At 33.1% G+C, this 16,651-nt stretch overlaps 1 protein-coding gene across 37 annotated transcripts in view; it reads right to left on the bottom strand.

The window, feature by feature from the left end:
- The window catches only part of RIMS2 (regulating synaptic membrane exocytosis 2), a 591,263-nt gene that overhangs the window by 159,881 nt on the left and 414,731 nt on the right, over positions 1–16,651 (bottom strand). For 9 of the 37 annotated variants that reach the window (XM_065895352.1, XM_065895359.1, XM_065895350.1 and 6 more), the window contains one exon: positions 14,413–14,445. The exons of 25 other annotated variants lie outside the window; for them this stretch is intronic. In XM_065895352.1, coding sequence (XP_065751424.1) covers positions 14,413–14,445 — 33 coding nt within the window. Of the gene's footprint in view, positions 1–14,412; positions 14,455–16,651 lie in introns of all 37 variants that reach the window. 3 more of the 37 variants (XM_065895354.1, XM_065895364.1, XM_065895367.1) reach the window with 2 other exon arrangements.

The raw sequence follows: 16,651 nt of genomic DNA, 5'->3' as shown, positions 1-16,651 counted from the left end.
CGAGATAAGAATATGTAATACTTTGTTATAATATTATTTTCAAAGGCAGTACAATTCAAAAAGAAGATACTGTCTTTGGTTTTATTTTACCTGCTCTTTCAAGAGTCTAATAACTGCAAAAACACTTTTCAGAGTGACAGTAATAAACTAGCTGTTGACAAAAAAATTAATGGTCATTTATATGAAAGTCTTCCAAAGTAACTGGTGTACAAATATTAAAAGAAAATTATTTAAAAATAAAACATATTTGGTACTGTGTATTAAAAGACTTTACAATGGTCATGTTTTTGACCCTGAAATTTCACTTCCCAGGATCTTTCCTAAAGAAATAAATCAATGTGCAAAGATGTACATACATATTCATTACACCATTGTTTGATAATTGCAAAGGCCAGGGAAAAGAAACTCCAAATGTCCAGAATAGGGGATTAGTTAACGGCATTTATGGTTTATCTACAGAATATTATACACTCACAAAAAATGATGAGAACACTGTGCTTGTGCATTCACATATATAAATTATATAAAATAAAGACACTGCAATTAGTAATTATAAAACACTAAATGGTGGATATGGTACTATAGTTTGTAGTTTAAAGAACCACATATATTCATAAAAACATATATGCACAAAATTGACAAAAAAGACAAAGACATGGAGTGAAAAACATTTAAGATTTACACACCAGAGTAGTTATCAGTTATCAGTGGTTATCAGAAGTTAGTATAAGTGCTTTTGGTTTTTTATTTGGGTTAATATATAGTTTATAAAGTATCCACAATGATTATACATTATACAGAAAAAAATTTTAAAAACACACAAAATATAATGTTTATGTGAACAAGGACAAATTATCCAGTTTGAAAACCTTGTATTTTTGTCATGATTTGATAGAATGCTTTGGAAATAAATGTTAAATAATTTTTAAGATGCAAATATGCAATCATTCATTATTTGATTTATCTTAGGGACAAATATTTGTTAAATAAAAGCTGTGGGTATATTGATTAAAAGTGGTACAAAATAAGAAATACTGCCAAATGCAATAAAGCGCAGATCTTTCCAATTTTTATGAATGTTAATATAAAAAATGATCTGACATGTTTTTAAATTTTCCATATTAGTTTTTTCAAGTGTAGGACTTAAGAAACTATGCAACAAAAGTTAAAGAAGTTACTTTAAAATGATTTCTTCACAATCACTTGCCTGTAATGAATTTTCTCATATTTTTAGACAAAAACTTTATCATATACTAGAACCACATAAAAAGTACACTTTTGTTAGTTAAATTATTTGTTAAAAGAGATGTATTGCAGGGAATAACAAATATTGGAAAACATTAAATTGAGAAAAAATATGGAAATAAATATTGTGAAAAAATTAAAAATTATGCACCAGATTGTTTTCTATTACTACTAGGGCAAATAGAAGCATTTTCTTTTAAAGTGTAAATAAACTTAGTCTTAACTGTGCAACTAAGATACACAAATTTTGAGGAATAATTATTTCAAAATCAATCAATTTTGAGGATTTTTCTACTGCTGTCACTAGGAAATAACACATTTGGAATGAAAGAAAATATAATTTATTTTTCTTATAATGTGTTTACTTATTTGCTCCTAAGAATGCAGGAAAACTGAACTTCATAGTTGCCTAAGTAAAATGTGGAATTAAATGAAACATAAGAGTTCTAGAAACTTATAAACTGTGTCCCACTGTGAGGTTCATAGTTATGGGCTATAGTCTTTTGAATTATGTTCTAAACCTTTATGATCTGTTTTAGATACGTAGGTTACCTGTGTATCTGTTTCTCTATTAACTCTCTGCCATATTCATTAAATAATACTTCAAAGCAGATGTTATAGATAAATTTCAGACTCCTTTCACTATAGTCAAAAGAAACTAATATGCAAACTACTTTAGGACATAAGTTATAAGGAGTGATCTACTGATCTCAGGAAACAGAGTATGTCTACTTTTGACATCTACATTCAGTGAACAGACTTACTGAGATTTTATTATTCAGAGGACTTGGATTTTAGCACCATTTTAGGTTTCAACATGTAAAATCAGGATGTACTTGGGATCACGGTGGAAGATCAGGGTTTTGTCCATGGAGAGTGCAGAGGAGGTAATCATCACAGAGTTGATAGGGCTTTGGAATTGCCCAGATTTAGGGTAATGAGTATATTTATGATACATAGGATTGAAGAAAATCTTAAAAACAGCACTGGTTTAGAAGGTAAGAGTCAAGACTTGGGCTCGAGTCTTAATTTCATGAGCCCTATAACTGCAAGCACTTCATTTCACCCTTCTGAGCATAAAGTTCATCATCTGTAAAATGAATAATTTTGGACCAGATACTCATTATGATTCCTTCTGCTCTACAACTCTCTGGTTAGTTAATTCTGAAGGCAAATGATGTTTGTTTGTTCTTTTATATTGTAATACCTACTTCATCAATATAGATAATGTAAAGTGTACTAGAAATTCTTGCTCTATTTGCCCTGGTATTGCATTCATTAAAATTTCCTTTATAGAATGTGTGTATGCATGTGTGTGTGTGCGTGTGTGTGTGTACAGAGGCAGGGAGAGGAATGGGATGAAAGAAGGGAGGGAAGGAGAAAGGCAAACAAAGGGGAAGGGAGGGAAAGAGAAAATTGAAAAGCTCATTAAACCAGGAACTTTGCCCAGGAAAAAAATCATAAAGGTGATCTAATCTAGAAGCATCTTTTAGACTAGCTAAAGTGTAACTGTTTCACCTACATATTGATACATTTGTTGCAGGGTGTACAGTGACATCTTTAGGAGAAAATGTTTAGCAACCTTCTAATAACTTAAGTATTTTAAACTTGTTAGTCACAATTCCTATATCTTTAAAATAATCTTTAGTTCAGAGGATAAACTGAATCCTAAAATGAAAGGCCTTAAAGAAGGAATACAATGATTATCATTAAAATTGCTTCTAAGAAAAAATGCAATAACCATTGATAAAAGATAAAAACATGAGTCAGATTCATCAGGTTAATAAACTATTTCTCATATGTGTTCAGCACTTTGGAATGTTCTGACTTTTCCCTGATAGCTAAAATCTACATTAAGGAAGAGATCATCCACAGAGTAGCACGTATTATTACCATGAGTATGACTTGTCTCCTATTGTGTTTTGGTATGACACAATTATCACAGACCACTGTGTCCCACATCTGGGGCCTAATTAACATATCCTTAAGATATATTTCAACTACATCCACTCTTTACACACATCAAAAGATTGCACAGAAGATATGAAAGGAGCATAATAAAGAAATTTAAATGCATCTTTACATTTGTTTGTTTAGAAAAAAATAGAAATTTAAATATACTTAGAAATATTGACAGTTAATTTAAATTGTAAATTGGTAATTAACAACAAATCTATACATACCCTTGAATGAAGGATTTAGATATATGGCTTTCAAGGAGTACTTGTGCTTGGACATCAAGCTGTATTTCTTTCTCCAAGGATGCTAATATTGATTACTATTGGTCAATGGTACAAGAATCAGTATATGGAGCAACTAATGCCACACAGTATACAACTCTCTCAGAATTCAAAGAAATGCATCCTAAGTATTTCATGAATAGGGACATGTTACAAAACATTCCTGTTCAATACTGAGAAGAAAGAGGAATAAAATTTAGATGAGATCACTCAGAGAAAGAAGGATGAGGATCAGATGAAGAGGCATCAGGAGAGACTAACCTAAGTTAGAGACTGAAATGAATTTCATTCAACTTTCCAAATACCCACATGGTAGTATCAGCTGCACTAAGGATCCTTAAATAAAACTGCAAATTGGATTGAGTGGTCTCCACTGACATTAGTGTTCCCTTTCTGAATTCCTCTCTTCCTGCTCTCCTCTTCCTAGACCTCTAGTATTGTTCTTTCATGTTGTTCGCAGTAAAATGTCCCCTCTTGCATTCTCCACCTTGTCACAGATAAAGTGCCCATTTCCTGAGGTTAAGGGCATGGATTCTGGCACCAAATCTGATTCCTTCGGTTTAAACTGCAGCTTTAAATGACTGGAGTAAGTTATTTAACTGATCCGTATCTGAATTTTTCAATTTATAAACTAGAATTAAAAATAGTATTTACAAAGGGTGGGAAACTCAGTTATGGATTAAAATAATTTATACTACAGTGACTTAAAATTATCCAAAATGTTGACAGCATTTCTGAAATCTGTGATTGAGGAAATGCAAAGTTCAAGTTGGTTTTGATCACTGAGTCCTAGTTTTGCAACTACTCCAAGCCCAAACCCTCCCAATCCCCTTGTTTGAGCTAGTTCTTACACTGGGTCTCCCAAGAGTAAAATCTATAGTATGTGGAATTAACTTCCAAGTTATCAATTATTCATCACCATTCCAAGTTTGGTAAGTGGGGCCCACCGTATCTAGTATAAAAACAATGGATTTTTACATGATGTGAGCATTTGTGCCTGTATAAGTGAGCCTTATATATTTGCGCTATAAAGTTAGAATACCCAAATGTAGAGAGCCTCTTACTGTATCTCCAATACTGAGTCAAGTGCAATATGTTATCTGGTTACTGCTGGTTCCCTCTTATTTCACGGTGACTTTACTCAAAGAAAAACTTTACCACTGAGTACTGTAGTTAAGTCTGATATTATGAAACTTATGTCTCAAAGGTTCCCCCAAATGTCATATTTGCCAAACCCAGTGATCATTCCTCAGAACCATTCTACTGGCCCTCACTGCAGCATTGCATATAATTACTACACTATCCTTGACATTCTCTCCTTCAACTGTTTGGCCGTGCACTTGAATGCCACTCCTTTAGTTCACTCTTTACCAGACATTGTGTTGGCTCATCTTTCTCAGTCCATCTTTCAAATACATACATTTCCTAAAGTTTTATTCTATCACTGAGTGATTCTGTCTAAATCTACAGCTTCAACTGTCACTTCCATGATGAGGGCTCCTACCTTCGCCTTTCCTGTAACCCTAAGATTCACATTTCTGGTTATCTCCTAAATGCACCTAAAATCCCCATCAGCACCTAAAACTCAGCTTGTCCCAAACAAGTTAAAGTTACTTCTCATGTCTGCTCTTCTTTTAGTTATCAGTAAATGTCTAAAATATCCAGAATCTATTTCTTTGGTAATTGCCTTGCTTGTTCTTGATCTTTCTTGGTTAACTGACCACTGCTTTAGACTCAAAGCTTTAGTCCTTTCTTGGTTTCCCAGCTCATCCGCTGTAGTCATCTTTTCTCTCTGAAGCTGTAGGTCAACCCTATCCATTACCATGCTCTGTGTTGGGGTGGGACTTGGCTCTTAATTGCTTGAGTTGTGTTAGATTAAGTAAGTTTTTCTATTAGCATATATTTAGTACTGTTTGAGTAATATATTAAAATTCATTTTAACTTTGTATATTTTCAATAATTTTTAAAGTCAGATTTATTATGGCATAATTTACAAAAATTAATATTCACACTACTTAGGTACAAAGGTCTATGACATTTGATAAATATATATAGTCATGCAGCCTCGCTGCAAGCTACAGAGTATTTCTGTCACCCTAAAGTGTTCCCTGGTGTAGCTTTGCTGTCAGTCCTCTGTCTGCCAGCTCAGATAACCACTGATCAGATTTTGATCTAGCTTTTTTCTTCAATAATGTTTTTACACTAAAATTTTATTTGAACAAGGCATAGCAAATGAAATGTAACAACGCTTTTAAAAATACACAGTTAAAATCTTGCATTCTAGAACTTGATACTAATGTTCTGACACAATTAAGTTCTTAACAATGATAGTAATACTCTGTACATGCCAGGAATTGTGCTAAGCGCTTTGCATGTGTTATAATTATGTTACCCAATCAGCACAGCTGTTTGTGGTAGGACTTATTAGTTTTTCAATTTTACTCATTAGAAAATTTGTAAGGTGGCTGACATTGGTCTGTTCTCCAAAACTTATAATCTGAAATATTTAGTCATGAAATGACTCTCTCTCAACACACCACTCTCAACTCTTGTTTAATTCTTTTTTCTTCCCAATGTTCTCCCTTTTAAAACTTCCCTTTTTCGTTTCTAGCTGAATCTCCTCTTTGGCTAATTTTCTTTTTTGGTAATGTTTCTTCAACTTATTTCCCTATGAGCCCAATCTTAACCTGTGATATAGTCATTTTTAATCTGTAATCTTCCTTTTAGAGATTCCTTCTGATTCTCATCCCTTACTTTGAATTGGGCAATCAACTTCCTTCACACTCTGCATGACCTTATAATCTATGACTAGGTTCTTCCCATCAGTTGCATCATGTAATTAATTAATGCAATACTTCTGTTTATTGTCTTTCATTTTCCGTTAAACTTTGCCTTTCCCATTATTAGTTCCCTTCCTCATCCCTACCCTCACATCCCACACCCCATCGCCTCAAGCCTTCAAGCAGGCTGATAAAAGAAACCACCATCTGTCAAGTCACATCTTTCTCTTCAGCTAAATTATAACCTAATTTACATTCCCTTGGCAATTATCTCCAATACATTCATGCCAACTTACCCTTTTTTATATTAAACCTATTTGTTGCTCATGCCAACCCATTTGTATTACAATATTTTTATAGATATTAAAATGTAGACCTTTAAACAAGCAAAGAGGAAGAAAGTGATCTAAAAGCAATCATGATGTGCTTTTACCATGATTTATGAATATCCAGCAAGTATTGTGTATATGTTAATACTTATTAAATAACTTGCTTACTAACTTGGCTTAACAATATGTACATTTTCCTTTCAACTGAAATAATTTAAAAAATATATTTTAACCATAACTACCATCCAGAGCTATACTTTTTTTTGCGGTACGCGGGCCTCTCACTGTTGTGACCTCTCCCGTTGCGGAGCACAGGCTCCGGACGCGCAGACTCAGCGGCCATGGCTCACGGGCCCAGCCGCTCCGCAGCATGTGGGATCTTCCCGGACCGGGGCACGAACCCGTGTCCCCTGCATCGGCAGGCGTACTCTCAACCACTGCGCCACCAGGGAAACCCCACTGTAAAACATTTTTCTGAAAAGGCATTTAAGTGTCAGTGGCAGATGAGTTTTAAATATTTCAGATTTCCAGACAGATGAATGAAGAAAGTATAGCTCTGGGGCTTCCCAGGTGGAGCAGTGGTTGAGAGTCCGCCTGCCGATGCAGGGGACACGGGTTCGTGCCCCGGTCCGGGAAGATCCCACATGCTGCGGAGCGGCTGGGCCCGTGAGCCATGGCCGCTGAGTCTGCGCGTCCGGAGCCTGTGCTCCGCAACGGGAGAGGTCACAACAGTGAGAGGCCCGCGTACCGCAAAATAAATAAATAAATAAATAAATAAAAATTTTACAGCAAAAATAATTCTTCTCCTGAAATTTAAATGCCCTTATTTTACCTTTTGTTTATTGATTTTAATTACATATGTATCTCCTGGCTCCTTTACATAGTTGGGTTCTTCTTATTCTCCTGGTTTAGTTCAGATATTACTTCTTCAGACAAGACTTCCTGGATCACTCCATTTAAAATAACTTCTTCCTCATTCCAGTTGCAGTAGGTTACATAAGTGTTTTTAATAGCACTTATAACTATCTAAACTTACCGAATTTAGTGGCCATTAACCCTCCCAAAAATATAATTTTCACAACGGGAGAGACCTTGTCTGCTGTTGTCATTGTTATATCCCCAACACCTAGAATAACACCTGACATATAATAAATATTCAGTAGATATTTGTTGAACAATGAATTTTCAGGCTGTGAAATACCTTTGTATCACTGGAATAAGAATTTCAGAAATACCTCTCTTTTAATTCAGCCAATTGTTATATATGATAGTTTAATATGCCATTATGATACCTATAGAATTATGCGTCTGGCATAGTCAAACTTGCAGATTGTGTATTTTATAAAGGTATCTTAATAACCTCTGCTTTGGATTTTTCTTCCTCTCTTAATAAACGCTATCATTATTTACACAGCAAATCTAGAATTAACTATAATTCTGAGTAGAAAATATATACATTGGTGTTCAAGAAACATTGAGAAGGAATTTGAATAGTTTGAACAATTCATGACATATGTATTAAAAGTAACTTTTTAGCTACCTGCCAGACACTTTATGAAAAATTTATCTAATCTTTAAAACAATCTTTCAATCCTATATGAGAAAAGTGGTAGCTCAGGTTTTTGGTTTATTTTTCCTTTTTTGGCATTCGTTTGCTTACTGTTGAAATAGAAATTTTTTCATTTTGGCTTGTCATTTGTTTTTATTCTTCTGAGGATTGAAAGTATATGCATAGGCGCGCACACACACACACACACACACACACACACACACACAAATTATCAACTCTCTTTTACTAAAGATGAAGCTGGAACTTGGAGAGATTATGATGCCTAAGATCACAGAGGCCTTCAAATCTCACACTTTACTGCTACATCAACATTCATGCTTCCTTAATAGGACAATAGAGGATAAAACATTACTTGTTTGATTGTCCTTTAAGTAAAGCATATTTGTTTTTTAAAAATATCTAGAATTAAGTAGTTTGTCTTGTTTCTCGTGCTACAGATAGACAACCAAACTGGTCAATAAGCACAGTCCAATGCCCAGCTCTACTATTAAAATATTTTTCTCTCCATTTTTAAACAATCCTAGAAGTGGGTATATTATCTGAACTCCTTACTCATTCATTGTTTACGTAGATTATTGATATATTAAATTTAGATTCAAAATGCTATTGCAAAACCCATGATTTTGCTAATAACAAACATAAATCATAAGTGAAGAGCTAAATAAGTATATCTTTCTGAAAAAATAACCTTTGGTATAATTTGTTTTAGTAGTAATAATTTAAAAGAAGTACCATTTTTTGATTATCTAGTATGGACAAAACTCCATGACAAGTTCTTTACAAGTATTACTACTTTCAATTTTTTTCAAATTACAAAAAATATAGAAATAATTGTTTCTCATTTCTATGTCAATAAAATTATTCAGTTAGATGGTTGGATATATATCATAATTTATTTACCCATTCCTCCATTACTTAACATTCACGGTAGCATCCTTTTTGTTGCTACAAAAAATGCTTTAGTGAAACTTGTACATACATTTTTATCTGAATCTCTATTTGCACCATATCAGAATCTGCAAATATTTTTAAGGCCCTTGGTGTATATTAAAAATTTGCTTTTTAGAAATATTAAATTATGCTGCCACTATTTTACCATACTCTCCCCAGCATCAGAATGCTGTTTTTTAATTAGGTAAAACATAGTATCTTTAAAAAAAAAAAGTCACCTATATGGTTATGAAAAAAATATTTTTTATATATTTACTGACCACTGAATTTCTTGTTTAGTGAAATGTCTGTATATGTCTTTTGCCCATTTTTCTATTAGGGTTTTATAGAATATATAATTTGTTCAACAAAGTGATTCAGGTGTTAAGGCTTTTAATACTCTGAGTTGCTGCAAATAATGTTTCACAATGTGTTGTTTGCCTTTTAACTTGTTTATGCTGATTTTTATATTTTGAAGTTTATACCTGAGACACTGTAGTCAGATCTCTCTTTTTAAATTTACTTCACTGCTTTTATTCTTAGAAAGGCTTTCTCCCTCCAGAGGAAAGCTCTTTTATGCTTTCATTAAACATAATTAACTCAATCTCACCACAGTTCATTCTGTTTAATAGTAAGCTGCCCAAAGTCTCGTCCCTAGCGGGTGACAAAACTTGGTTTAGAATTCAGACCTAAATGGGTTCAATGTTCTTGCTGTTTCTATCCAACTCTCTTGTCTCAGAAATGATAACGTTCATTTCTGGTGTAGCAGTCCTGATGCACAACTTTGTACGACAACTAGCTCCCAAACTGGTAGCCACAAACTAGTATAAGATATGTGTAGTGCATAAAACAAAATAAATTAATTTTATCTTTCTATCATATCATTGAAAGAATGCTTACACATCAAAATGCATTGGCTTCAATACAGCGGATTCAAAATAAAAACTGTTTTTTAATATGTTTTATACAATAATAGCTTCACTTGTATAGTGCTTACTATGTGCCAGACACTGTTTTTAGGTGCTTTACATATTAAATATTAACTGATTTCATCCTTACAAAAGCAGTTTGACGTAGCAGTATTCAGTTGGCCAAAAAGTTCGTTTGGTTATTTCCATAAGATGGCTCTAGTAGCACTTAGTTGTCTTTAACTTCATTCGAAACAATTTTGTTAGATTTTATTGTGACAGTTGTCATATCAGCATGCATTTTAAAAAAACTTACCAAAATTGGTGAATTTTTGTGTAGCCATTTTAATATTGAAGATGGAAGAAAAAGAGCAACATTTTCCGCATATTATGCTTTGTGATTTCAAGAAAGGTAAAAACACAACAGAAACACAAAAACGATTTGTGCACTGTCCAGAATTAGTCAACAGAAAATGCATAATCTTCCATCAGTATAATGCAAGACCGCATGTTTCTTTGACAACCAGGCAATAACTGTTACAGCTTGGCTGGGAAGTTCTGATTCATCCACTGTATTCACCAGACATTGCATCTTCAGATTTCCATTTATTTAGGTCTTTACAAAATTCTCTTAATGGAAAAAATGTCAATTCCCTGGAAGACTATAAAAGGCACCTGTAACAGTTCTTTGCTCAAAAAGATTAAAAGTTTTGGGAAGGTGGAATTATGAAGTTGCCTGAAAAATGGCAGAAGGCAGCGGAACAAAACAGTGAATACGTTGTTCAATAAAGTTCTTGGTGAAAATGAAAAAATGTGTCTTTTATTTTTACTTAAAAACCGAAGGAACTGTTTGGCCAACCCAATATTATTATCTCCATTTTACAGGTGAGGAATCTGAGGCAGAGAGAACAACTTTCTCAGAATCACACAGCAAGTAAGTGGTGAGACTGACCAGGCAGTCCAGCTGTATAGTCTGCTCTAATACTGCTTCTCAGACTGTTTCTTACCAGAACAATACTTCCTCCAACACAGATATTCTTATGAAAGAGAGTTAAACCGGACAATTGGCCTAGGTAAAATTGAATGTCATAGTATTAACAGGGCATGAATAATATTTTGAGAATTTAGCAGTAACATTTTACAATCAGGATTAAGTTCTTAATGCACAGTTCACTAGCAAGATTAGGGCTAAAACTAGATCTCCTGACTTCTAATAATCTTTCCCATTTCCTCCACACCACCCCACACAAGGAAGAAATGCTCAAAACCATGTTTATTCCATGTTTGGGTATTCCTATTATTTCAAGGTCCATGAACTTTCTTAACTCTCTTCTCTTATATTTGAGGCTTTAAAGAATTAAGTATTACACTTTATCAATAGTAGCTTTCATATATGATGTGATGTTTTTATATTTATGTACATATACATATTTCATTTGAGACTTTTTGGTTAAAAGATCACAATATTACTTAATAAAATGTTAAGCTTAAACTTATATAAAAAATTTCTCGAATCTACTGTGTCTCTCATAACATCTAAGCTATCTAACACAGAATTGAACATAGAGTTGACATTATGTGCCTCCTTATAAACTGAGTGATTTTCATTTTCTGATAAGATTTCAGTGTACTAGGGTTATTGTTTTCATGACTGAGCAATCTTGTACTTTTTTTTTTTTTTGGCCATGCTGTGTGTCTTGCAGGATCTTAGATCTCTGACCAGGGATGGAACCCTCATCCTCGGCAGTGAAAGAGCGAAGTCCTAACCACTGGACCGCCAGGGAACTCCCCATGACTGAGCAATCTTGAGTACCTGTGTCTTAGACTTTTGTTAATAATATTAAGTCCATTAAATATAGAATGTAATGAAGAACAGAGAATATCTATAAAATAAATAGAATATGTAATGAGAAGTTTGGTAGTAAATCAATAATTGAAAATTTGGAGAAATTTCCGTAACAGTTTATATGTGCATTTATATGTATACAAATATACACTTATGTTAAACTTCCCCTACAACGAATGTTACTTCTCTTTACCTTTTAGAACATAATGCAAGTAGAACAAAATGGCAAATGAAAGCTCACAGCACTCAAAATATGGTATAGATGCCAAGCAAATATAATAAGAATTGAAGTGAAAATTTGAAATACATACCAGTGGACAATATTCAGAACAATCAAAGAAACAAAACAAAAAAGGGAATCATTTTCATGCTAAAAAGAATACTGTGATTGCAATAATTTAGCCCAGACTTCTCTCCAGAGTTCCAGACCCATACATCCAATGAATGCTATTAGATATTTACACTTAAATGTTCCAAAGGAAACTCAAACTAACCCATCCCCAAACTGAAGTCTTTATTTTGCACTTAAATATTTGTTCAACCCATATTCCCTGTAAGATAAAATATACCACCATATATCCAAACATTTCAGTCACACAAGATTATCTTATTCTTCCTTTTCCTTGCATCAGTAATATCCAATCGACAACTGTCTTATAGATTCTACATCTTTAAATAACTTCTCATGTATCTACTGCCTCTATTGATTCAGCCCATTATGATCTCTTAGTTGATTTATGCAATATCCTTATAAATGATCTTTCTGCTTATATAGCTCCGCTCCATTTTTTACCTAGTTTCCAAAGTAGTCTTTCTAGAAACAAATATCTGATCATGTCTCTCTCTTGCTTTACACACCTCAATAACTTACACAATCTTCAGAAACCCTCCCTTGCCTTCTTTTTTTTTTTTTGAAAAGAAACAACTAGGCTTTAATTTTTAAAATTCTTTTTTTTTTTTACATCTTTATTGGAGTATAATTGCTTTACAATGGTGTGTTAGCTTCTGCTTCATACAGAAACATACATATGTTCCCATATCTCTTCCCTCTTGCATCTCCCTCCCTCCCACCCTCCCTATCCCACCCCTCCAGGCAGTCACAAAGAACCGAGCTGATCTCCCTGTGCTATGTGGCTGCTTCCCACTAGCTATCTACCTTACGTTTGGTAGTGTATATATGTTCATGCCTCTCTCTTGCTTTGTCACAGCTTACCCTTCCCGCTCCCCATATCCTCAAGTCCATTCTCTGTGTCTTTATTCCTGTCTTACCCCTAGGTTCTTCATGACATTTTTTTCCTTAAATTCCATATATATGTGTTAGCATAGGTATTTGTCTTTCTCTTTCTTACTTACTTCACTCTGTATGACAGACTCTAGGTCTATCTACCTCATTACAAATAGCTCAATTTCGTTTCTTTTTATGGCTGAGTAATATTCCATTGTATATATGTGCCAGAGTTAGCAGAAGGAAAGAAATCATAAAAATCAGATCAGAAATTAATGAAAAAGAAATGGAGGAAACAATAGCAAAGATCCCCTGCCTTCTTTTGTCTAAACTTGTTTGAAGCCATTTTACCACATTGTTTCCTCTGCCCGTCATATTCTCTACACACAAGGCCAAATATTTCTGGTTTTTAACGTTCAACTCAAGGATTATTGCTTCTGTGAAGTCTTTCTTGAACTAATATCCATAGTGCTCAGGTGGAAATAATAACACCATCCTTTGTGATTCCATTGTAGTCTATATATACATAAATCATGTATATATAGATTTCTCACAGCACCTATAATATTATTGAGTTTACTTGTTAAACGCACACTAGAAAAAGTCCATGAGGATGGGGGCCATTTTGTGTGTCCTGTTATTTCCAGCACCTAGAACAGTACCACACAGCATGTGCTTAATAAATGTGTTGAATGAATGTTCAAGTTTTAGTCCAAGTGTTACTTCTTTCATGAAGCTTTGTCTGGCCATCTATTTGAAGCAAATTTTATTTGACTTTATACCTTTGTAGAATATATTGTTAGAGTCATCCACATTAGCACATAAACACAGCATGTTACCCACATACTTTAACTCCTCTGTGATGCTGATAGCTTGTTTAGGGCATGTATTAGGTCTTTAGTATTTTCCATAATCTAGCACATTGCTGAACTCAAGATAAAAATAAAATACTTTTAGAATTATGTACTAAAAAGCTGAAAACAAGTTTTAAGCCTCAAATAAACTGAAGTACAAGTTATGATTAATTTGTTAATTTAACCTACCTGACTAAATATACATATATGTGAATCTGGAGTTAGTTTACCCAGTTATGGAAAAAATGCATATACACCTATGACATAAAATTAATCATTTTATTTTTATCCATCTATCTAATTGGAGCAGTTGCTGTTAAAAGTTGAATATACAACTATCTAAAATAAAAATGCCTGCAGATTTAACATTTTGTTAATATAGGAAGAGAATGAAAAATTATAAAATAAGTAAAAAACAGTAAAAGATTTCTAAGGCGAGTTAGATAAATGAAAAATAACAAAGAAAAGCAGTAGAAGAGACAGACCTGCATGTCTTCTCCTTGTGGAGTCCACTTCTTCTGTGATCACATCGTGTAATGGACAGACATAGACAAAGGAGATGGATGTGAGTGGATGTACTCAAAAGGTAAAAAGTGACACTGAAGGAAAGGGCCTCAAATCATTTTGAGAAAAGATCCTGTGCACAATTGTAGGGAAGATATAATCATATACATACCATATTAAAAGAAAAAGAATATGGAAGAACTGATGGTGAACTGGTTAAGCCACTATGGGTTAGCAGGATCAGAAAAATAAAGTTAGTGTAGAAATAAAGAGGATTCAAAAGTTTACAATTATTTATGGACAGCCAATCCTGAACAGTGATGCTGAAGAAAGATACCATTAGTAAAAACAACATTACTTGTTTAAGACATTACTGAGTCCATTTAAGATCTGTGAAAATGCTTTTAGAACTTTTACTTATCATTGAAAGGAAAGAACTTAATTGAATCATCTTAAAAAGAGCAATAAAAATAGCTTGATCAGACTTCTGTGCCTTTTAAGTTTCCTAAATTGACAAGTACATACATGAAAATAAGTATGACCATTAGGCCAATAATTCATTGAGTTACTTCAGTACAGCAAAATATTATTATAAAAATTTTCTAGAGAGTAACAAATATAATAAAACTCATTATAAAAAAGAGTAGCTGAAATATATGGCTTCAGTTAAATATTAAAGATTCAAGTTAACCTTCAGTTTAGACAAATTTTCTTTGATCATATTCCCTTATGAGGCTTACTTATTCAGAAAATTCTTATAGACACCACATAACAGATCATTGATGTTTCCATTTAAATTTGCCCATCCAAGTCCAACATCTACTATAACAGATACAGCACATATTTTGGAAACACTTCTTTACCCATTGGTAGTGGAGAAGTTCAGAAGACATTTTATATAGTGATTAAGCAGGAAATGTCTGCTAAACTGAGCATTCTAAGAAAACATTTTTCCAAAAGATATTGAGTTAGTATTAGTATGACTGATACAGATAAACAATATAACACAAAACCAAAATGTCCTATTTTAATTACCTTCTTAGCTTCAAATTAGGTACTACAAAGTTCGTAATTCAAAACACCACATTCATTTCTGCAATACTTGTATCATAGTTTCTGAGCGATTTATAGAAAAACATGTTATACCAAAATATATTTGGAATATTGATATATTGAAATGATAACTCTTGAGAGAAATCTTTCCAATAACAAATTTATCTCTTTCTCTGAATAGTGAGAAAATGAAAATTTTCCACTAGGAAAGAAGGGCTGAGATATCCAAAACTTTTTTTCTAAGAGAAAAGAGAAATCCTATTATAGAGAACTGAAAAAAAATGACCATTTTGAAACTTAACAATGTCATTTTGATTATTATGTGAGCACACCTTTGACCTGTTCAAAATTAGACAGTAAATCTCATCACGATTATATTACAAACTAGACTTTGCCAATAGGATCGACCACTAGAAAAGTATTATCCTCCTGAAATGTACTCCTACATTAACATGTTATATGCCATATTTTCTTTTGCATCCCCAGTCCACCCATTTCTCAAAGAAGATAAAATAGAAAAATCTGAGCTATATTAACATCATAGGTTAATGCTGAATTGTACCATATTTTGCATTATGTTTTATAGGCAAAATTTCCCTATATACACATTTACCACACTACTAACGAAGTTTCCACACATGCTAAATTGAAATTGGTATGAATTGGATGAAATAACTGCTTAAGTATATTCTACCTCTAAGAAAACATTTTATTTTTTTGCAGACAACATAAAAACAACATAAATAAATATCCTTTCACTACGTAGTATTTTCCTGTACCTTGACTATTTTATAATGGCATTGAGGCAATATTTTTCATGTTGTATGGATTTAAAACATTCAAATTTCTTTCCAACCCATTTATTAATTTATTATAGAGAATAACTGAAGCACATAGAGTTCAAGTGACTTACCCAAGGTCATAAAATAAGTTCAATGGCAGAACCAGAAATAGAACAGAGGTTTCCTGATTACCAGGTCAAATTTCTTTCTACTAGATGCTATATGACCCAATAAAAACATGTGAAATAAAAAGTCTAGTAAGGGAAAAAAATCTTTTTATGTTGATACCTGAACTGGACATTTTATTACATAGTATTAATTAGAACGTTTTTGAAAAGAGGTACATGGTACAACTATGCAAGTAATTCACCAATACTTTTTACTC

The sequence above is a fragment of the Phocoena phocoena genome, chromosome 17 (assembly GCF_963924675.1).
Source record: "Phocoena phocoena chromosome 17, mPhoPho1.1, whole genome shotgun sequence".
NCBI lineage: Eukaryota > Metazoa > Chordata > Mammalia > Artiodactyla > Phocoenidae > Phocoena > Phocoena phocoena.
The sequence above is the reverse complement of the archived record's forward strand: the minus strand, read 5'-3'. Positions and strand labels throughout refer to the sequence as shown.